Raw genomic sequence first — 22,569 nt, 5'->3', positions numbered from 1 at the left:
TGGTCTCAGCTGTGATTGTATATTTGTTGTGCAACCACAGCAGAAACTATGTTAGTCTGCATTTAATCATGGGGTTGATTGGTGTTGAGCTGTGTGTAATCCGAGAGGGCTCCAGGAATGAGAATTGAGGATTTGGCTCCCAACAAAAAATTTTTTATGAGTGATGATAGTACAGTATTTCATACACATGGTGATTTCTGCATGTGTGTGACAGTAGAAAAATGGCATTTACCACAAGAGCAAGTTATATAGACGTAACTGTAGAAGACAACACTTTTAGACATTCAATATCCTCAACAAAGGTTTGTCATTGACATAGAGAGAGGAAAGAAGCTGCTTCCTTTGCAACTTTGCTCTTTTATTTACAATCTGGAGAAACATTGACACTGATAGGGTCAAAAGGCCCCAGGGATTTTAAGCAAGGGCCCCTTTGGCCCTCCAGTCCCTTGACAACAAGTGGAGCAGCTCTTCTTCATCCTCCTCATCGCTTCCCCTGGAGTCTTCCTGGTCTTCGGTCTTCTCCTTCACAACCTTCTTCACCACATCTCGCTTATCTCTCAATATCTCAACCCTCCGGTAACATTCTATTTGCTCATCAATTTCATCAATCTGACGCTCAAAACGTCCCTCCTCGTCATCCTCGGCTACAATGGCCTCTGATTTAGTGTTCACCTGCCGCATTTCCTTTTGGAACTCTTCCCACTCCTTATCCATTTGATCTTTGGGAGCGTCGACATTGCGGACTTTGGCATCTCTCACTGGGTCGTCAAAGAAGCCTTCTGGTAGTGCTTCAGGAGTATTTTCCTTCTTCTCCACACTCTTCTCAGTTTCATCTGGTTTGAGGATAGACCCGGAATGAGAGGCAGCTGGGACAGCTGGAATGGTGCTGTTGTCAAAGAAATCAGCTGGGAGTCCTGGGGCAGGTGCCCCCTTCAGCACACCCGAGCTGGAGGCTGCCCTCTGGTCAGAAGAGTCACCAGCCTCCTCTTCGTTATCGTCTTCATTATAGACTCCGGCCAGAAGACTCAGTCCAGCAGATGTCGGTTTTTTCAAAATCCCAGTTAGTTTCTTCGGCCCCGGCGGGGCAGGTTTCGCAAAGAAATCATCAGGCAGCCCGGATGTCGATGCCTGCTCGTTACCTGCCACTGGTTTAGACTTCCTCCCATTCGTGTCTTCAGAATCCAATGCTTTCCTTTTCAGCGATGGCTGGGGTCCTTGACTTGTAGGACTTTGTTTAGACCCCTTGAGCTCGGCAACTTTCTCCTTGTGCTGTCTTCCAAGAACGTGAGTCTGCCACAATATTTCATTCTTTACCCGCTCGTTGCAGAGTACGCAGCTAAGGTGATCAAGACTGTTGTATTTGGCATAAGGGGATTCGACACGCTTCTTCTTATCTATCGTTTGCCTTTGTTTCTCTCTCATTAACCGACGCAGTTCATCTTGATTTATCACTTTCTTCTGCTTATTCTTTGGAGGCATTATTTCATTGCGTTTCAAAAGAAAATTTCTGAAAGCTTGGCAAACAACAAAAACATGGCGCGTCTAGATGACGTAGATGTGTTAATACAAGACCCCTAGTAGGCGTCGAAAATATTGCCAGATTCAAGTTTGAGAACAAATACTGTAAATTATACCTTACGGTGGTCATTTTACATTGCATGTATCATCACGAGTTTATTACAATATATTTTGTGTTCGTTAAATATTTATTTAGTGTTTCTAGAAAATAAAAGACGCTATTCAACTAATTATCGCGATACCTAAGGCAATGTGGTTTTGATGCTTGTCATTCTCGCGAGATACTAAGCGGAAGATGGCAGATGGTCTTTTCACCACTGAAATATAATAAGAACGCTTTTCAATCGGAAGGTTTCTAATCTTGCTAGCTAACGTTAGCAAGCAAACTACCGCACTGCAAGATGCAATGGGGACATTTTGAAACGAGTGTTATCGAGGATGTAGCCGAATAATTTGGTATTTCCATTCTTAATCGAATGTTAACAATCGTGAGAGTATATTTTCCATTTGTTTTGTTTTTACGTGTGTTGTTTCTGTTGTTGTAACACCGCACCCACATCCATTATATGCTACAAAAACTGCTATCTAGGTTAGGTAAATAGCTAGCTAGTAAGGTAGATATTGCAGCTGTCATTGACAACCAGTCAACATAATACAATATTAATCTTAGGTAGCTAGTAACGTTAAATCATGACCGGAGAAAAGATTCGCACATTGCGGAAAGACCATAACAACAAGCCTAGTAAGGATGGGGATATAACGTTAATGGAAACATATGATGAATCTACAAATGGGACAATAACCTCTCCAACACCCAATGGTACCACTATCACGTACAAATCAAACAAGAACCATAACAAGACGGTGAAACCTATGGTACTGCAGCAGCAGCTATCGAATATCAATGCAAACAACATCAATGCCAATCAATCAGTTGGCACCATCATCGATGACTATAACAAGAACCCCATCATTCTGACCAATGGTAATGAGGACTTGAATTTGGAAATTCCTGTTCACGAATGCGTGTTCAGAGGAGATGTGCGTCGCTTGTCCTCACTCATTCGGACCCAGAACATCTCCCAGAAAGATGTGCATGGTGAGTGTGCATGGTAACCCAAACTTAGTACATGGAATTGAGTTAGGAAATCACATAGGTTATCACTTCTACTTTTGCATCCATTACATTTTAGTTGACAATTTTGTGACCAACATAGTCAGCACTTGCTTAACAAACCTGTGTTGAGTTAAACAAAAACATTGTCCATGTGCACCTGCACTAGCTGTGACATCAATAATCTCATAACTGGTCGATTTCTCTCTTTCTAGGAAACACACCTCTTCACTTAGCTGTGATGATGGGTCACAAAGGTAAGGGCTTTGACTTCTGTGATCAAGAATATCTGATATGGAGAATAACATACATAGACTTATTTGAACAGGACCGAGACATGCAAACAACTGTTTCCCATTGGGAGCAGACTGACTAGTACTTCTGTACTACTTTCCTCTAAACATCTACATGACACCAGAGTTTGACAGGATTTTTTTGCTCATACTCTCATCTCTGGCCTAATGCCGCATTCAAAACAACTGGGAATTTGGAAATCTCCGACTTAAGTGTGTTCAAGACAACTGGGAACTAGGAATAAAAAACAGCTCAGATTGGGAAAAATCTATTCGAACGGTCATCCAACTCAGAATGAAGTCGGAAACTCTGGAATCTTTCTAGAGCTCCAACCTGAAGATCACTGATGTCATGATTTGACCTAGTTTTTTTCTGAGTTCCCAGTTAGCTTGAAAGCACCATAAGCCTAAGGCCAGGAAATGACATGGAAAATGTGCCATGTTGCAGGGCATGATGCCCCACATCTGGCATGTCACCAAGTCATCCTACCTGCCAGGTTTTTTTTTTTTTTTTTTTACATAATCAACATTTTCTCCAGCTCTCCTCTAGTAAATCCTCCATGTGGGTTTCTTCTGGGATAAATTCCCTGTCTGTCCTGCTGTACTGAGCTCATCCTGTCTGACCTCTGCAGATTGCAGTGTTACATATTCTAGTAGTCTCATAGTAGCATGGCAGTCCCATATCGAACGCCCTTTGGGTCAGTAGACGTCTCGTTACTTGACGTGATATACTGTTATCATTAACTACAGTATTGAGAATTCACCATCCAAGTACAAAGACCATGGAGGTGGGTGATTGGCTTAGACTTGAAAACAAAAACAATTAATTAATCTAAAAGTAGCGTGTTGATGTTTGATAAATTGTAATGTTTGTGTGTGTTTTTTGTGCTGCAGAGTGTGCCCTCCTGCTCCTGGCGCATAATGCCCCTGTGAAGGTGAAGAATGCCCAGGGCTGGAGCCCCCTGGCAGAGGCCATCAGCTATGGAGACCGACAGATGAGTAAGGATCTGGGGTATTTTCTATCTGAAGCAGTGTTTTCAACCTTTTTTATACCGGGACTATGATCCCTCTCGTCAGGGACAGACAAACTATGGTTTTATACCGTATTATACACTGAACAAAAATATAAACGCAACATGCAACAATTAAAAATATTTGACTGAGTTACATTTCATATAAGGAAATCAGTCAATTGAAATAAATTCATTAGGCCCTAATCTATGGATTTCACATGAATGGGAATACAGATATGAATATGTTGGTCACAGATACCTTAATAAAAAAGGTAGGGGTGTGGCTCAGAAAACCAGTCAGGATCTGGTGTGACCACCATTTGCCTCATGCAGCGCAACACATCTTCTTCGCATTGAGTTGATCAGGCTGTTGATTGTGGCCTGTGAAATGTTGTCCCACTTCTCTTCAATGGCTGTGCGAAATTGCTGGATATTGGCGGGAACTGGAACATGCTGTCATACACGTCGATCCAGAGCATACCAAACATGCTTAATAGGTGACATGTCTGGTGAGTATGCAGGCCATGGATGGAAGAACTGGGACATTTTCAGCTTCCAGGAATTGTGTACAAATCATTGCGACATGGGGCCGTGCATTATCATGCTGAAACATGATGAGATGGTGGCGGATGAATGGGCCTCAGGATGTCGTTACGGTATCTCTGTGCGTTCAAATTGCCATCAATAAAATGCAATTGTGTTCGTTGTCCGTAGCTTATTCCTGCCCATACCATAACCCCACCACCACCATGGGGCACTCTATTCACAATGTTGACATCAGCAAACCGCTCACCACACGACGCCATACATGCTGTCTACCATTTGCCCGGTACAGTAGAAACCGGGATTTATCCGTGAAGAGCACACTTCTCCAGCATGCCAGTTGCCATTGAAGATGAGCATTTGCCCACTGAAGTCGGTTACGACGCCAAACTGCAGTCAGGTCAAGACCCTGGTGAGGAAGAAGAGCAGGCAGATGAGCTTCCCTGAGACTGTTTCTGACAGTTTGTGCAGAAATTCTTTGGTTGTGCAAACCCACAGCTTCATCGGGTGGCTGGTCTCAGACGATCCTGCAGGTGAAGAAGCCGGATGTGAAGTCCTGGGCTGGCGTGGTTACACGTGGTCTGCGGTTGTGAGGTCGGTTGGACGTACTGCCAAATTCTCTAAAACGACGTTGGAGGCGGCTTATGGTTAATTAACATTAAATTCTCTGGCAACCGCTCTGGTGGACATTCCTGCAGTCAGCATGCCAATTGCACGCTCCTTCAAAACATGAGACATCTGTGGCATTGTGTTGTGACAAAACTGCCTTTTATTGTCCCCAGCACAAGGTGCACCTGTGTAATGATCATGCTGTTTAATCAGCTTCTTGATATGCCACACCTGTCAGGTGGATGGATTAAATGCTCACTAACAGAGATGTAAACACATTTTTGCACAATATTTTTGAGAAATAAGCTTTTTGTGCGTTTGAAAAATGTCTAGGATATTTAATTTCAGCTCATGAAAACCGGGTCCTGTTAGGCTGTAGACTGACCGATTGCTCTCTGATGCTGTTGAGCAGTTGGGTTGTAGGCTGGCCCAGCTAGCCAGCCAAAGCCATGCAGGGAGCAGGGGATTTTCTCTGCACGCTCTGTCTGCTTCCAGACGTCCTGGAACCCAGCCTGGCCCAGGGCTTAGTGTGACTGAGGGGGCACTGAGCAGCTCTACAGCTGGCTGGCGCCCTGGCTCTCTGTCTGTTCACTTTAATGCCCATGCTTCTAATGCATTTAACACAGCACTGTAAACTAGAGGTCTTAATATAGGTTACATTTTATGTGTATTGTTTATGTGGATTTGTTAGGAATGCCAGTTAAGTGGAGTGTCCCTGTTTTTGTTTTTTTTTAATGGTGGGAGTAGTGTAGAGGATTGAATGGGCTTTACTAGCTTGCTCAGTTTTTTCTGTTTAATGCCTTGTTAGCGAAAGAAAAATCATAAGCTGCATAATATGAAATAATATTATAAATGGGCTAGTTTATAATAAATCCAAAGCAAGTAATTGTAAATGTTAGGCAAATCATATACCTCAAAATATATTACCCAAATATACTGAAAAGAAATGTACAAATCTTTATTTCCCTTCTATTAAATTCCCTGTTAAATGTTGAGTGGGTTAGAGCTATGACCCTGTCACCCCAGCATGTATTAGTATGCGGCTCCAGTCCTGCAGTAGGGATGCTTTGGCAGACTGGGGACAGAGGTCAGGGATGTGAAGGTCAGATCGCAGTGGGCGGGGAGGGGAGCGGAGGAGACAGTAGCTTGGCTCCATCCACACAGTACAGCAAAGTCAGCCAAACTCTGACCAGTGTGACTGGGGCAGTACTAGTAGTGGTAAAATGAAAATAAGTTTAAAGATTTACAGTGAGGGGAAAAAAGTATTTGATCACCTGCTGATTTTGTATGTTTGCCCACTGACAAAGAAATGATCAGTCTATACTTTTAATGGTAGGTTTATTTGAACAGTGAGAGACAGAATAACAACAACAAAATCCTGAAAAACGCATTTGTCAAAAATGTTATAAATTGATTTGCATTTGAATGAGGAAAATAAGTATTTGACCCCCTCTCAATCAGAAAGATTTCTGGCTCCCAGGTGTCTTTTATACAGGTAACGAGCTGAGATTAGGAGCACACTCTTAAAGGGAGTGCTCCTAATCTCAGTTTGTTACCTGTATAAAAGATACCTGTCCACAGAAGCAATCAATCAATCAGATTCCAAACTCTCCACCATGACCAAGACCAAAGAGCTCTCCAAGGATGTCAGGGACAAGATTGTAGACCTACACAAGGCTGGAATGGGCTACAAGACCATCGCCAAGCAGCTTGGTGAGAAGGTGACAACAGTTGGTGCGATTATTCGCAAATGGAAGAAACACAAAAGACCTGTCAATCTCCCTCAGCCTGGGGCTCCATGCAAGATCTCACCTCGTGGAGTTGCAATGATCATGAGAATGGTGAGGAATCAGCCCAGAACTACACGGGAGGATCTTGTCAATGATCTCAAGGCAGCTGGGACCATAGTCACCAAGAAAACAATTGTTAACACACTACGCCGTGAAGGACTGAAATCCTGCAGCGCCCGCAAGGTCCCCCTGCTCAAGAAAGCACATATACATGCCCGTCTGAAGTTTGCCAATGAACATCTGAATGATTCAGAGGAGAACTGGTTGAAAGTGTTGTGGTCAGATGAGACCAAAATTGAGCTCTTTGGCATCAACTCAACTCGCCGTGTTTGGAGGAGGAGGAATTCTGCCTATGACCCCAAGAACACCATCCCCACCGTCAAACATGGAGGTGGAAACATTATGCTTTGGGGGTGTTTTTCTGCTAAGGGACAGGAAAACTTCACCGCATCAAAGGGACGATGGACGGGGCCATGTACCGTCAAATCTTGGGTGAGAACCTTCCCTCAGCCAGGGCATTGAAAATGGGTCGTGGAAGGGTATTCCAGCATGACAATGACCCAAAACACACGGGAAGGCAACAAAGGAGTGGCTCAAGAAGAAGCACATTAAGGTCCTGGAGTGGCCTAGCCAGTCTCCAGACCTTAATCCCATAGAAAATCTGTGGAGGGAGCTGAAGGTTCGAGTTGCCAAATGTCAGTCTCGAAACCTTAATGACTTGGAGAAGATCTGCAAAGAGGAGTGGGACAAAATCCCTCCTGAGATGTGTGCAAACCTGGTGGCCAACTACAAGAAACGTCTGACCTCTGATTGCCAACAAGGGTTTTGCCACCAAGTACTAAGTCATGTTTTGCAGAAGGGTCAAATACTTATTTTCCTCATTAAAATGCAAATCAATTCATAACATTTTTGACAAATGCGTTTTTCAGGATTTTGTTGTTGTTATTCTGTCTCTCACTGTTCAAATAAACCTACCATTAAAATTACAGACTGATCATGTCTTTGTCAGTGGGCAAACGTACAAAATCAGGCAGGGGATCAAATACTTTTTTCCCTCACTGTATTAGTCGTATGTTTTGGGATACGCATGGTATACATCATCCAACGAAATGCTTACTTGCAGGTTCCTTCTCGACAATCCAACAACAATAAGAAATGGTTAAAAAAAAGAGAGAATACTAGGGCTTATTATATTGAACAAAAAATATAAACGTAACATGTAATGTGTTGGTCCCATGTTTCATGAGCTGAAATAAAAGATCCCAGTAATTTTCCCATACGCACAAAATGCTTATTTCTCTCAAATTTTGTTCACATCCCTGTTAGTGAGCATTTATCCTTTGCTAAAATAATCAATCCACCTGACAGGTGTGGCATATCAAGAAGCTGATTAAACAGCATGATCTTTACACAGGTGCACCTTGTGCTGGGGACAATAAAAGGCCACTCTAAAATGTGCAGTTTTGTCACACAACACAATGCCACAGAGCGTGCAATTGGCATGCTGACTGCAGGAATGTCCACCAGAGCTGTTGCCAGATAATTTCATGTTAATTTTTCTACCATAAGCCGCCTCCAACGTCGTTTTAGAGAATATGGCAGTATGTCCAACCGGTCTCACAAACGCAGACCACGTGTAACCACGCCAGCCCAGGACCTCCACATCCAGCTTCTTCACTTGCGGGATCATCTAAGACCAGCCACCTGGACAGCTGATGAATCTGAGTATTTCTGTTTGTAATAAAGCCCTTTGGTGGGGAAAAACAAATGTTTATTGGCTGGGCCTGGCACCCCAGTGGGTGGCCCTAAGCCCTCCCAGGCCCACCCATGGCTGCACCGCTGCCCAGTCATGTGATATCCATAGATTAGGGCCTAATTTATTTATTTCCTTATATGAACTGTAACTCAGTAAAACCGTTGAAATTGTTCCGTTTTTATATATTTGTTCAGTATAAGAGACAGATGCAGAAAGAGAGAGGTGTCGTTCCACGAAAGGAGTCCCTTTTGGTTAGTGTAACTTGGTGGGAAAAAAAACGTTTTCTCACATAATTGTAACATTCTGTCATGAAGAGCACATGTTCAACTTTCCCATCTCAAGAGGTTACAGAAAACATGACTATAGTAAGTGTCTATTAAGTGCCAAATAAAGTAACAGGGTTGACTGTAACAGGGTTGAAGATTTAATCTTAAATCAGCCATCAATCCCCTTGTGACAGGAGGAATGGAAGCTTGTTGTGTGCAACAGGTAGTATCAGGCAAAAACCCATCGGATTACTGTTACAGTAAATCACTTGGTTGAATGATTTATCACTCTGTCATTGACTGGCTGGGTATCTCCTTTTTCTTCTCTGGCTCACAACTCTCACTGTCATTGATGCGTGGGTTTACAAAGCTCATCTTCTTTTAGGTTTAGTGTTGTGTAACGCTTTTGAAAGTTGCTTTTTGCAAGATCATCTGCCAGTGTAATCCCTTCTGCTGTGTGTGTGGTCTCAGGGTAGAAACTTGCACATATAGAATATCTAGGCTATGGAATATATTGGCTATGTCTTGTATGGTGTTGTATATCAGTACCTTGCTATGGCTTTGTTGTGATCTCCCTCTTCTCCCATCCTCAGTCACAGCCATACTGCGGAAGCTGAAGCAGCAGTCCAGAGAGAGTGTGGCGGACAAGAGGCCCAAGCTGCTGAGAGCGCTGAAGGAGGTGAGGCTTTGACAGCCAACTGGGCTAGCCTACTACAGCATCCGGTTATACATAGGATCTGTGCACTCCATACATTATGTCAAAGTACTTGAGCTGCACTTAATTTAGTTTTGCCGGTACAGTGGAATAAATTCAATATTTCCAAAAGTGTCTGAACCTATTTGACATACAGTGAGGTTAGAAATTATTGACCCCCTTGATAAAGATTAGCAATAATGACTGTATAAAATAAATAATACAAATACTGAGATATATTGTATGCTCCAAACAATTGGGAAATTATATTATTTTATACTAATACAATTGCGCAGAGAAAGAGATTTTGCTTAACAAGTAATACTTTTTTTCTCAAAGTTTGTAGTCACAAGCTTGATCTAGACATCGTGTGCTAGGAATATGGGACCAAATACTAAACTTTTGACAACTTCATTTATAAGAATCTTTAAGGCTGTCAATAATTTGGACCCCTACCTTTTTGAGGTAAGAAATATTACTTGTTAAACAAAATCTCTTTCTCTCAGCAATTTAATTAGTATAAAAGAATATCATTTCAGTTTTTTTTGTTGCATACAGTATATCTCAGTATTTGAATTTATTTATTTTATAAACTCATTATTGCTCATCTTTATCAAGGGTGTCAATAATTTCGGACCCCACTGTATGTTTGATCCGTACCTAGTAGTAGTATCAGTTCACTACCACTATCTGTCCATACCTTTCTTTACCCTTTCTCTCCAACCTCAGCATCTGTCCAAAATAACAGCACCTACTTCTCACCAAAATAAATGTGTCCCCTTTTTTAAATGTTTTTAACAATTTACAGCTATAAAGGAACATTGTGCATTTTGTTTGATAGTGTGTGGCTTGCATGACAAGATAATAATGTACAAAGTTTGCAAAAAAAATCTTCATAGCTTGGTGACTTCTACTTGGAGCTTCACTGGGACTTTCAAAGTTGGGGTGAGTCGACGCTACATGATATGCAATACATTAAAATAACAAGCTGCATCGAGCCTACATCTCCTTTCACACGCTCTCTATTCATTGTTATTCTTAGTGGAGGACACCTTAACCAAGTAGTTTCATTCTCCAATCTAATTAGTCTGTTCTGTTCCCATTCTATCCTGGCTGTGAGTGTGGTGTGTTAATTGCTTAGAGGGTTTGTGGCGCTGTCCCGGCTAAGGGATTTGTTAAAGGGATAGTTTGGGATTTTGTTTTTTAATGTCTCTGCGTCCATTATGAAAGAAGTTAGAGGTAGTTTTACGAGCCAATGCTAACTGGCATTAGCGCTAGCTTAGCACAAGGGACCCCCCCTGCTGATCCCTCAGGACGTGCCCCACACTTAGCGCAAAGACTGGAAGTAAAGCTGTACCCAAAGACTTCCAGTCTTTGCCCTAAGCTAGTTATCATTGGCTCGCGGAACTACCTCTAACTTCCTTCATACTGGACGCAGAGACATAACAATTGTATCCATGAGTTCATCTGACTTTGGGGAAGTAGATAACTATCCCTTTTAAAACCATGCAGGGCCTAGCCACGGCCATGTTAATTTATATACCACATATTGATACCACATATTATCTATGCAGTTTATCTTAATTAATCTTATCCGTCAACTACTGTGGATCATTACATTATCTTTCTCCTGTCTCATAGTGCCCTTGCTCTCCCGGATTCTGCCATCTGATAACTGCAAGATCTACAAGCAGGGGCTCAACATCAGGTATGGAATCAAATACACGTCTGACACAGACGCCAGCTACAAGTTGTGAGGATTATAGCTGGTGTGTGCAACCACTCATCTCCCAGAGTTAACCCATTACTCTTTATCCCTCTCCTTCTCTCTCCCCTCTCTCTCTTCTCCTTTGACAGACTGGACACCACTCTGATAGACTTCTCAGATATGAAGTGTCAGAGAGGAGACCTCAGCTTCATCTTCAACGGAGACGCTCCGTCCTCTAAGTCCTTCTATGTCCTGGACAACGAGCAGAAGGTGTACCAGCGGATACACCACGAGGTGAGCTATATGGTCTGGTACCATGTCCTCCAAGCCAATCAACCTCACACAAATGTTTGTATTGCCCTGGCAAAGGTTGATTGAAAGCTCAGCTATTGTCACAATAGATCCAAAAAAAAATCTGGAATCTAAAGTGTGTAGAAGTTCTCCTTTCACCATGTCACCCATAAAGATGGGACCTATTGATTTCTGTGATGTCATTATGATGGTGATGATGATCATGAGAATTCACTGATGTGTCCCTGCAGGAGTCTGAGATGGAGACTGAGGAGGAGGTGGACATCCTGATGAGCAGCGACGTTTATTCTGCCACCCTGTCCACCAAGTCCATCACTTTCTCCCGCAGTCAGATCGGCTGGCTCTTCAGAGAGGACAAGACCGTAAGCACCCTTCCCAGTCCTGGGTCCTGTTCAGTGGAATATAGAGGGAATAATACAGTTGATCTCTGATCATAAGCTGTGTACTGTATAGGGAATAGGGTGTCATTTATAACGCAGCCACCAGAGTTTATTAAACATCTGGCTTGTGTCTGTCTCTGCAGGAGAGGGTTGGTAACTTCCTGGCTGACTTCTACTCTGTGAATGGCCTGGTGCTGGAGTCCAGGAAGCGCCGCGAGCATCTGAGTGAGGAGGACATCCTGAGGAACAAGGCCATCATGGAGAGCCTGAGCAAAGGAGGGAACCTGGTGGAGCAGAACTATGAGGTGAGGGAGGGACTTGGATGGAGGGAGGGAGGCTTTGGGTCTTTAGTCTCTTCTTCAGGAGTAGGTGTGGTTTTGGTACACATAATCCCGCGACACAGTTGGCATCAGTTGCTGGGATTGCCAGTCTCTGTCCAGTGATCCTGCCGACCAAGGACGGGTCTGAGGAACTATTTGGCGTTGCAGCTAGCCTAGCTGCTAGCTATTATCAGGTTATTAATCAACCTACCAGGGAGTTTACAAACACTACAGGAACAAGATCATCCACATGTATCGATCACAATTTTACTAATACTGTAGAACTTTTTGTTGTTATCCATCCTCCCCTCAATACGGTGCAGTCGTCCTGTCCCCTTTGCAGAAAAGCATCCCCAAAGAATGATGTTTCCACCTCCATGCTTCACGGTTGGGATGGTGTTCTTGGTGTTGTACTCATCCTTCTTCTTCCTCCAAACATGGCGAGTGGAGTTTAGACCAAAAAGCTCTATTTTTGTCTCATCAGACCACATGACCTTCTCCCATTCCTCCTCTGGATCATCCAGATGGTCATTGGCAAACTTCAGACGGGCCTGGACATGCGCTGGCTTGAGCAGGGGGACCTTGCGTGCACTGCAGGATTTTAATCAATGATGGCATAGTGTGTTACTAATGGTTTTCTTTGAGACTGTGGTCCCAGCTCTCTTCAGGTCATTGACCAGGTCCTGCCGTGTAGTTCTGGGCTGATCCCTCACCTTCCTCATGATCATTGATGCCCCACGAGGTGAGATCTTGCATGGAGCCCCAGACCGAGGGTGATTGACCATCATCTTGAACTTCTTCCATTTTCGAATAATTGCGCCAACAGTTGTTGCCTTCTCACCAAGCTGCTTGCCTATTGTCCTGTAGCCCATCCCAGCCTTGTGCAGGTCTACAATTTTATCCCAGATGTCCTTACACAGCTCTGTGGTCTTGGCCATTGTGGAGAGGTTGGAGTCTCTTTGATTGAGTGTGTGGACAGGTGTCTTTTATACAGGTAACGAGTTCAAATAGGTGCAGTTAATACAGCTAATGAGTGGAGAACAGGAGGGCTTCTTAAAGAAAAACTAACAGGTCTGTGAGAGCCGGAATTCTTACTGGTTGGTAGGTGATCAAATACTTATGTCATGCAATAAAATGCAAATTAATTACTTAAAAATCATACAATGTGATTTTCTGGATTTTTGTTTTAGATTCTGTCTCTCAAAGTTGAAGTGTACCTATGATAAAAATTACAGACCTCTACATGCTTTGTAAGTAGGAAAACCTGCAAAATCGGCAGTGTATCAAATACTTGTTCTCCCCACTGTATGTGCTTTCTTGAGCAGGGGGACCTTGCGGGCGCTGCAGGATTTCAGTCCTTCACGGCGTAGTGTGTTACCAATTGTTTTCTTGGTGACTATGGTCCCAGCTGCCTTGAGATCATTGACAAGATCCTCCCGTGTAGTTCTGGGCTGATTCCTCACCGTTCTCATGATCATTGCAACTCCACGAGGTGAGATCTTGCATGGAGCCCCAGGCCGAGGGAGATTGACAGTTATTTTGTGTTTCTTCCATTTGCGAATAATCGCACCGTTGTCACCTTCTCACCAAGCTGCTTGGCGATGGTCTTGTAGCCCATTCCAGCCTTGTGTAGGTCTACAATCTTGTCCCTGACATCCTTGGATAGCTCTTTGGTCTTGGCCATGGTGGAGAGTTTGGAATCTGATTGATTGATTGCTTCTGTGGACAGGTATCTTTTATACAGGTAACAAGCTGAGATTAGGAGCACTCCCTTTAAGAGTGTGCTCCTAATCTCAGCTCGTTACCTGTATAAAAGACACCTGGGAGCCAGAAATCTTTCTGATTGAGAGGGGGTCAAATACTTATTTCCCTCATTAAAATGCAAATCAATTTATAACATTTTTGACATGCGTTTTCTGGAATTTTCTGTTGTTATTCAGTCTCTCACTGTTCAAATAAACCTACCATTAAAATTATAGACTGATCATTTCTTTGTCAGTGGGCAAACGTACAAAATCAGCAGGGGATCAAATACTTTTTTCCCTAACTGTAAAGAATGATGGAAAAAAACTTTGGAGTACTTTAAATGAAATTATGAGTAGAAAGACAAATTCAACTCCATCTTTCATCAAATCAGATGGCTTATTCATCACAAAACCATTTGATGTTGACAATTATTTTAATGATTACTTAATTGGCAAAGTGGGCAAACTTAGGCAGGAAATGCCAACAATGAACACTGAGCCATCGTATTCATGCATAAAAAAACAAATAATGGAGAAAAAAAAGCATTGCAAGTTTGAATTTTGTAAAGTTAGTGTGGGAGAGGTGGAACAATTATTGTTATCAAACCTCCTGGCATTGACAACTTAGATGGAAAGCTACTGAGGTGACTCTATAGCCACTCCTATCTGTCATATCTTTAATCTGAGCCTAGAGGAAAGTCTTTGTCCTCAGGACTGGAGGGAAGCCAAAGTAATTCCGCTACCCAAGAATGGTAAAGTGACCTTTACTGGTTCTAACAGTAGACCTATAAGCTTGCTGCCAGCTCTTAGCAAACAGTTGGAAAAAATGGTGTTTGACCAAATACAATGCTATTTCTCTGTAAACAAATTAACAACAGACTTTCAGCATGCTTATAGAGAAGGGCACTCAACATGTACTGCACTGACACAAATTACTGATGATTGGTTGAAAGAAATTGATAATAAGAAGATTGTGGGAGCTGCACTGTTCAGTGCAGCCTTTTATATTATTGACCATAACCTGTTGTTGAAAAAACATACACTACCGTTCAAAAGTTTGGGGTCACTTAGAAATGTCCTTGTTTTCGAAAGAAAAGCAATTTTTTTGTCCATTAAAATAACATCAAATTGATCAGAAATGCAGTGTAGACATTGTTAATGTTGTAAATGGCTATTGTAGCTTGAACCGGCTGATCTTTAATGGAATATCTACATAGGCGTACAGAGGCCCATTATCAGCAACCATCAGTCCTGTGTTCCAATGGCACGTTGTGTTTGCTAATCCAAGTTGATCATTTTAAAAGGATAATTGATAATCAGAAAACCCTTTTGCAATTATGTTAGCACAGCTGAAAACTGTTGTGCTGATTTAAAGAAGCAATAAAACGGGCCTTCTTGAGGCTAGTTGAGTATCTGGAGCATCAGCAATTGTGGGTTCGATTACAGGATCAAGAATGACCAGAAACAAATAACTTTCTTCTGAAACTCAACAGTCTATTCTTGTTCTGAGAAAGGAGGCTATTCCATGCGAGAAATTGCCAAGAAACTGAAGATCTCATAGAACGCTGTGTACTACTCCCTTCACAGAACAGCGCAAACTGGCTCTAACCAGAATAGAAAGAGGAGTGGGAGGCCCCGGTGCACAACTGAGCAAGAGGACAAATACATTAGAGTGTCTAGTTTGAAAAACAGGCACCTCACAGGTCCTCAACTGGCAGCTTCATTAAATAGTACCTGCAAAACACCAGTCTCAACGTCAACAGTGAAGAGACAACTCCGGGATTCTGACCTTCTAGGCAGAGCTGCAAAGAAAAAGCCATATCTCAGACTGCCCATCTTAATCTTTTATTTTCATTGGCCAATCTGAGATATGGCTTTTTCTTTGCAACTCTGCCTAGAAGGTCAGCATCCCGGAGTCGTCTCTTCACTGTTGATGTTGAGACTGGTGTTTTGCAGGTACTACTACAAACTTTTGAACGGTAGTGTATGTGTTATGGCTTTTCAACCTCTGCCATATCGTGTATTCAGAGCTATCTATCTAATTGAACTCAAATAGTTTTCTTTAATGGAAGCTTCTCGAATGTCAAACATGTAAAATGTGGTGTACCACAGGGCAACTCTCTAGGCCCACTACTCTTTTCTATTTTTACCAATGACCTGCCACTGGCATTAAACAAAGCATGTGTGTCCATGTATGCTGATGATTCAACCATATACGCATCAGCAACCACAGTTAATGAAGTCACCGAAACCCTTAACAAAGAGTTGCAGTCTGTTTTGGAGTGGGTGTCCACTAATAAACTGGTGCTGAACATCTCTAAAACTAAGAGCATTGTATTTGGTACAAATCATTCCCTAAGTTCTAGACCTCAGCTGAATCTGGTAATGAATGCTGTGGCTGTTGAACAAGTTGAGGAGACTAAATTACTTGGCATTACCTTAGATTGTAAACTATCATGGTCAAAACATATAGATTCAATGGTTGTAAAGATGGGGAGAGGTCTGTCCATAATAAAGAGATGCTCTGCTTTTTTGACACCACACTCCAAAAAGCAAGTTCTGCAGGCTCTAGTTTAGTCTAATCTTGATTATTGTCCAGTCGTGTGGTCCAGTGCTGCAAGGAAAGACCTAGTTAAACTGCAGCTGGCCCAAAACAGAGCGGCACATCTTGCTCTTCATTGTAATCAGAGGTTTGATATAAATACTATGCATGCCAGTCTCTCTTGGCTAAGAGTTGAGGAGAGACTGACTGCATCACTTCTTCTTTTTATAAGAAACATGAATGTGTTGAAAATCCCAAATTGTTTGCATAGTCAAATTACACACAGCTCTGACACACACACTTACCCCACCAGACATGCCACCAGGGGTCTTTTCACAGTCCCCAAATCCAGAACAAATTCAAGATGTTCTGTATTATGTCATGTTTCATGTTTTGTGTGGACCCCAGGAAGAGTAGCTGCTGCTTTTGCAACAGCTAATGGGGATCCTAATAAAATACCAAATACCAAATAATATGGATATGTGGTTATGATGCATAAAAGAAAGCCTACATGTGATCTTCTTCCTCTCTGTCTTTCCCTCAGCCTCAGAGAAGGCTGTCCCTCACGGCTCCAGACCCCAACACTATCTCCTGGGAGGAGTACATCTCTGCAGAGCACGGAAAGTAAGCCCTGCTTTATTCCTTTTAGGAAAGGTCACAGATGACGCTAATGTACGGATTAATTTCAAACCACTGTTTATTATTGAGTTATTGATAAGTTATTTAATTGAAGATCGTTACCTCCAAACGTATACGCCAATGATGCTGACTTAGTGGATAAGTGTGTGTGTGTGTTCATCCCCAGGGCACCTCATCTTGGGAGAGAGCTTGTGTGTAAGGAGAGCAAGAAGAACTTCAAAGCGACTGTAGCCATGAGCCAGGATTTCCCTCTGGGCATTGAGTCGTGAGTAGAATCCCTCCTCTTATTGGCTAGTAATCTCTCATCAGTCTCACCACTGACTGCAGTGCTATTGGAAGCGTCCATGTATTTATCATTATTGTGCACACAGGTTCTGATTTAAATGTAGATACATTTTAAGTTTGATTGAATAGGATCTAAGCTAGTAATGTACTGTTAGAAAAATGTATACATAAATTGAAAATAAGGGTTTGGCACTGACCCTTTTTTCTGTCATTTTCCAGGTTACTGAATGTGTTGGAGGTCATAGCCCCATTCAAGCATTTCAACAAACTCAGAGAATTTGTTCAAATGAAGCTTCCTCCTGGGTTTCCAGTCAAGCTTGGTATGAATCTATTGTACACTGAAATATGTACGAAACATGCAATAATTTCAAATATTTTACTGAGTTACAGTTCATATAAGGAAATCAGTCAATTGAAATAAATTCATTAGGCATTCGGAAAGTATTCAAACCCCTTGACTTTTTCCACATTTTGTTACGTTACAGCATTATTCTAAAATGGATAAAATTATATATATATATATATATCTACACACAATAATAACAAAGTGAAAACAGGTTTTTAGAAATGTTTGTAAATTTATAAAAAACTAAAACACCTTATTTACATAAGTATTCAGAACCTTTGCTATGAGTCTCTAAATTAATATAATAATATATAATAATAATATGACATTTAGCAGACGCTTTTATCCAAAGCGACTTACAGTCATGTGTGCATACAATTTTACGTATGGGTGGTCCCGGGGATCGAACCCACTACCCTGGCGTTACAAGCGCCATGCTCTACCAATTGAGCTACAGAGGACCACAAAATTGAGCTCAGGTGCATCCTGTTTCCATTGATCATCCTTGAGATGTTTCTACAACTTCATTGGAGTCCACCTGTGGTAAAGTCAATTGATTGGACATAATTAGGAAAGGCACACACCTGTCTATATAAGGTCCCACAGTTGACAGTGCATGTCAGAGCAAAAAAAAGCCACGAGGTCGAAGGAATTGTCCGTAGAGCTCCGAGACAGGATTGTGTCGAGGCACAGATCTGGGGAAGGGTACCAAAAAATTTCTACAGCATCGAAGGTCCCCAAGAACACAGTGGCCTCCATCATTCTTAAATTGAAGAAGTTTGGAACCAACAAGACTCTTCCTAGAGCAGGCCGCCCGGTCAAACTGAGCAATCAGGGGAGAAGGGCCTTGGTCAGGGAGGTGACCAAGAACCCGATGGTCACTCTGACAGAGCTCCAGAGTTCCTCTGTGGAGATGGGAGAACCTTACAGAAGGACAACCAAGTCTGCCGCACTCCACCAATCAGGCCTTTATGGTAGAGTGGCCAGACGGAAGCCACTCCTCAGTAAAAGGCACATTGTAGCCCGCTTGGAGTTTGCCAAAAGGCACCTAAAGGACTCTCAGGCCATGAGAAACAAGATTCTTTGGTCTGATGAAACCAAGATTGAACTCTTTGGCCTGAATGCCAAGCATCACGTCTGGAGGAAACCTGGCACCATCCCTACGGTGAAGCATGGTGGTGGCAGCGTCATGCTGTGGGGATGTTTTTCAGCGGCAGGGACTGGGAGACTAGTCAGGATCGAGGGAAAGATGAATGGAGCAAAGTACAGAGAGATCCTTGATGAAAACCTGCTCCAGAGTGCTTAGGACCTCAGACTGGGGCGAAGGTTCACCTTCCAACAGGACAAAGACCCTAAGCACACAGCCAAGACAATGCAGGAGTGGCTTCGGATCAAGTCTCTGAATGTCCTTGAGTGGCCCAGCCAGAGCCGCGACTTGAACCCGATCGAACATCTCTGGAGAAACCTGAAAATAGCTGTGCAGCGACGCTCCCCATCCAACCTGACAGAGCTTGAGGCTCTGCAGAGAAGAATGGAAGAAACTCCCCAAATACAGGTGTGCCAATCGTCATACCCAAGAAGACTCGAGGGTGTAATCGCTGCCAAAGGTGCTTTAACAAAGTACTGTGTAAAGGGTCTGAATACTTATGTAAATGTGATATTTCCGTTATTATTTTTTTACAAATTTGCAAACATTTCTATAAACCTGTTTTTGCTTTGTCATTATGGGGTATTGTGCGTCGATTGATGATGATGATTATTTTTTTTAATCCATTTTAGAATAAGGCTGAAACGTAACAAAATGTGGAAAAAGTCAAGGGGTGTGGCTGATTTTATTTCTAAGTAAAAAATAAAGTGAAATTATTAAGAAACTGACAAATATTAAACGCTGGAAACAACCCCTCCTATTTCTGTGTTCCAGACATCCCTGTGTTCCCCACTATCACAGCGACGGTCACCTTCCAAGAGTTCCGCTACGATGACTTTGAGGAGTCCTTCTTCTCCATCCCAGCAAACTACAAGGAGGACCCCAGTCGATTCCCTGACCTCTGACCTGGTTGTCATAGCAACCAGAGGTGCCCCCGCCCGCTTGGAAGCTGATAGAGAAACAACCTCTACCTACCTACATTATTAAAAGGAAAATAACCAACTGAAGACAGTTGAGAAGAAATTAGAGGATGCCATCTTATTGTTTGATGTCTGTCTGTGTGTTCTGATGAAAAAAGGGAATTATCTCTTGGCCATGATTGTGTTCAATATTTAGATATTTCTTTATAGCAATCCAATGCAAACAGGACTTGTATTGCACCACAACCATGTTCAGATGTGTAGCAATAACAGCACAAGGTCCCCCAAAAATATTTGATGTCATCTGCTTAACAAATTAATTTACCTACTACATGATCACTGCTCTGTGCTGCAACCAGCTCCTGTGAAAGGTTATGGAGTTGACTGTGACATCTTCAGCGTGCACTTCTCCAGGCTTAGCACTCACTGAATCTAGCATCTGCCCTTTGGAGACTGCCCTTTTCTCATAAACTATGGTATAAATTAAGTGTTAGAAATATAGAGATGTCATAACTGAACTGAGCATAACTTTTTCATGTTTAAATGATGAACCTAATGTACATCATATAGGCCTAGTCAAAAGGGGCAACACTGTGTAGCAATACATTTCCAGTACATAAGGATGTTTTTTTTTTTTTTACCTGCTGAGAGAACGTATGGCGTAAAACGGCATTCTTACACAGATCAATACCCAAGCCTTTCTCTCTCTCGCTCTCTCAGGATGCAAACTCCTGTATTTTCAGGTTAGCTCATCTATCTTACCTCCTGGCTATCACCGTCTGTTTCAAGTGATTGTGTGAATTTGGGGCTCTATTCAGTCTGTAGCGCTGAAGATCCGCTTTATAGTGCGATTGACAATTATAGGCTATTTTCCCGTGTTCGCGGAGACTGCATTCACTATAAACGCTGTGTCGGCTCAATCGGAAATGACCTTTTATATTTATTGCAGATCTTCCGCTATACTTCTGCGATATGGATTGAATCCAGCCCTTAATATGTTTTGTGTGTGAGAGAGGACTGTTGTACTATACTTTAAAGGTAGGGGTGTGTGTGTGAGAGAGAACCCAGATGGGGTATCAGGAAAGCTGTTCGTATGATACTGCACTGACATTAAGAAATATTTAATTGCATGCTATATTGACCCAATTGGATTACTTATGTCCTCCTGAGTGTATATTTCCTACACACTTGTTATACCTGCTGCCATCTCTCTATCATTTCTAATTATTCAGGAAGATCAACTTCTACCGTATAAATATTGTAACCACACTAAAACCCTTTGGTCAAAAGCACTTAGGTGCTTTAACCACAAGATTATTTCCTTGAGTGTACTTCCGTTTTCCTGTCCATATTACACTAAAGACTACTATATTACATTTCAATGAGAGTTTATACAGTTGGACTATCAACCTGTAAAATCCATATGGTTTTTGAAATGAGATGTGACCAGCAGTGGGTAACAGTTTAGCTCAAAAGGATGTGTATCTGAGTTGAGCCTACTGGTATTTATAAATGTATTGCAGCTTTTCCAATTTCCCATTCCTTTAAATAAAGCACCAGCATCATGTCTGCACTGCAGTGTTTCACCTAGGACAAAATGTTGCTCTTTTAAAGCTAATTTCCTGAAATTCTCCACATTTTGCCATGGGGCAGAGAGAACATTTTACAGTTTTGAAGCTAGTTTCCTGAAATTCTACAAATTTTGTCACGGGGCTTGTTGTGGCAAATTCATCAATATACTGAACAAAGAACCAAATTATTTCAGAGTAAAAAAATTTTTTAGGATAGACTTTATTACATAGGCAATAGAGCTGAGGTGGTTTGCAAAGCATCTCCCTTCCACCTCTCAGTTTAATAGTCATTTTACATACATTTTAGCTTAACCCCTCCCTCTTGGGATCCACCACCACTGTCTCCAGTTTCCACCTCTTGACCGCTCCGCCCACTTCCTTAGTTTATGATAGTGGCGAAATCTGACTTCTCCTCTTATGTATTCAGTTTGGAAACAATGGTGGTGTGACCAATCAAGCTTTGTCATGCACAAATAACAGCCCTGTCATGTAAAAATAATAATGTTCAGTTTGAACTTTGTTCAACCCTGGCTTGACCTGGAGATTGATTGTGGACATGGCAGGTCCACAATCAATCTCTCAAACATACCCAAGCCTAACCCCTCTGTCCCACCCCGTCATGCTGTAATTTAATCAGGAATACGCTCTAGGAGAGACAAAGGGTTCAGCCTGGTTTCAGTCACGGATAAGATAAGACAACCGAAGACCGGTCAGATGACCAGAGAACAAACACATAAACCCAGTGAGAGAAACCAATTACGTTCTTGCCTAGCAAAAGAGATGTATCAATGTTTAACCCTGGCTCCGTGTTCGTCATGTTGTGATTTACTTTGTTTATCTTATAGTTTACTGGATAACCCTCATCATATCCCCCCTTTGGGACTTAATAGTCCCATATCAATACAGCCAAATACTTCAAATGTATATAGTGATTAATATATGAATACTGTGACATAGAAATCAACATGTTCATGATATAAGGCACAATCCTTGCATTAACATTATATTTTTCAAACAGTAAGATTCAAAAGTTTCTACTCGAAATAAACCATATATGT

The 22,569-nt window shown here is 42.1% G+C and overlaps 2 protein-coding genes across 2 annotated transcripts; one reads left to right on the top strand and one right to left on the bottom strand.

The window, feature by feature from the left end:
• Positions 1–139: 139 nt before the first annotated feature.
• On the bottom strand, positions 140–1,549 carry LOC311099063 (zinc finger protein 830-like). Its single transcript, XM_084139676.1, has one exon. It carries the CDS (start codon positions 1,477–1,479, stop codon positions 415–417), a length of 1,065 nt encoding a protein of 354 aa, XP_083995802.1. The 5' UTR covers positions 1,480–1,549; the 3' UTR covers positions 140–414.
• Positions 1,550–1,842: 293 nt separating this feature from the next.
• On the top strand, positions 1,843–21,507 carry LOC311099062 (ankyrin repeat domain-containing protein 13C-like). The gene is made up of 13 exons (XM_084139675.1): positions 1,843–2,617; positions 2,848–2,889; positions 3,820–3,924; positions 9,496–9,581; positions 10,496–10,541; positions 11,238–11,304; positions 11,454–11,598; positions 11,847–11,978; positions 12,140–12,301; positions 17,148–17,227; positions 17,409–17,507; positions 17,747–17,847; positions 19,795–21,507. The coding sequence occupies exons 1-13, from the start codon at positions 2,209–2,211 to the stop codon at positions 19,923–19,925; spliced, it is 1,605 nt and encodes a 534-aa protein (XP_083995801.1). The 5' UTR covers positions 1,843–2,208; the 3' UTR covers positions 19,926–21,507.
• The last annotated feature ends 1,062 nt before the right edge of the window (positions 21,508–22,569 follow it).

This window comes from Coregonus lavaretus (assembly GCF_964263955.1).
Source record: "Coregonus lavaretus genome assembly, chromosome: 23".
NCBI lineage: Eukaryota > Metazoa > Chordata > Actinopteri > Salmoniformes > Salmonidae > Coregonus > Coregonus lavaretus.
This window is presented reverse-complemented; position numbering and strand designations above follow the sequence as displayed.

Bases quoted from the DNA above. Each gene is read 5' to 3' on its own strand.
- LOC311099063 (XM_084139676.1), bottom strand. From the start codon at position 1,479: ATGCCTCCAAAGAATAAGCAGAAGAAAGTGATAAATCAAGATGAACTG.
- LOC311099062 (XM_084139675.1), top strand. From the start codon at position 2,209: ATGACCGGAGAAAAGATTCGCACATTGCGGAAAGACCATAACAACAAG. The intron at 3,925-9,495 runs GTAAGGATCTGG...TCCCATCCTCAG, and splicing joins CTATGGAGACCGACAGATGA to TCACAGCCATACTGCGGAAG. The intron at 17,848-19,794 runs GTATGAATCTAT...TCTGTGTTCCAG, and splicing joins TGGGTTTCCAGTCAAGCTTG to ACATCCCTGTGTTCCCCACT.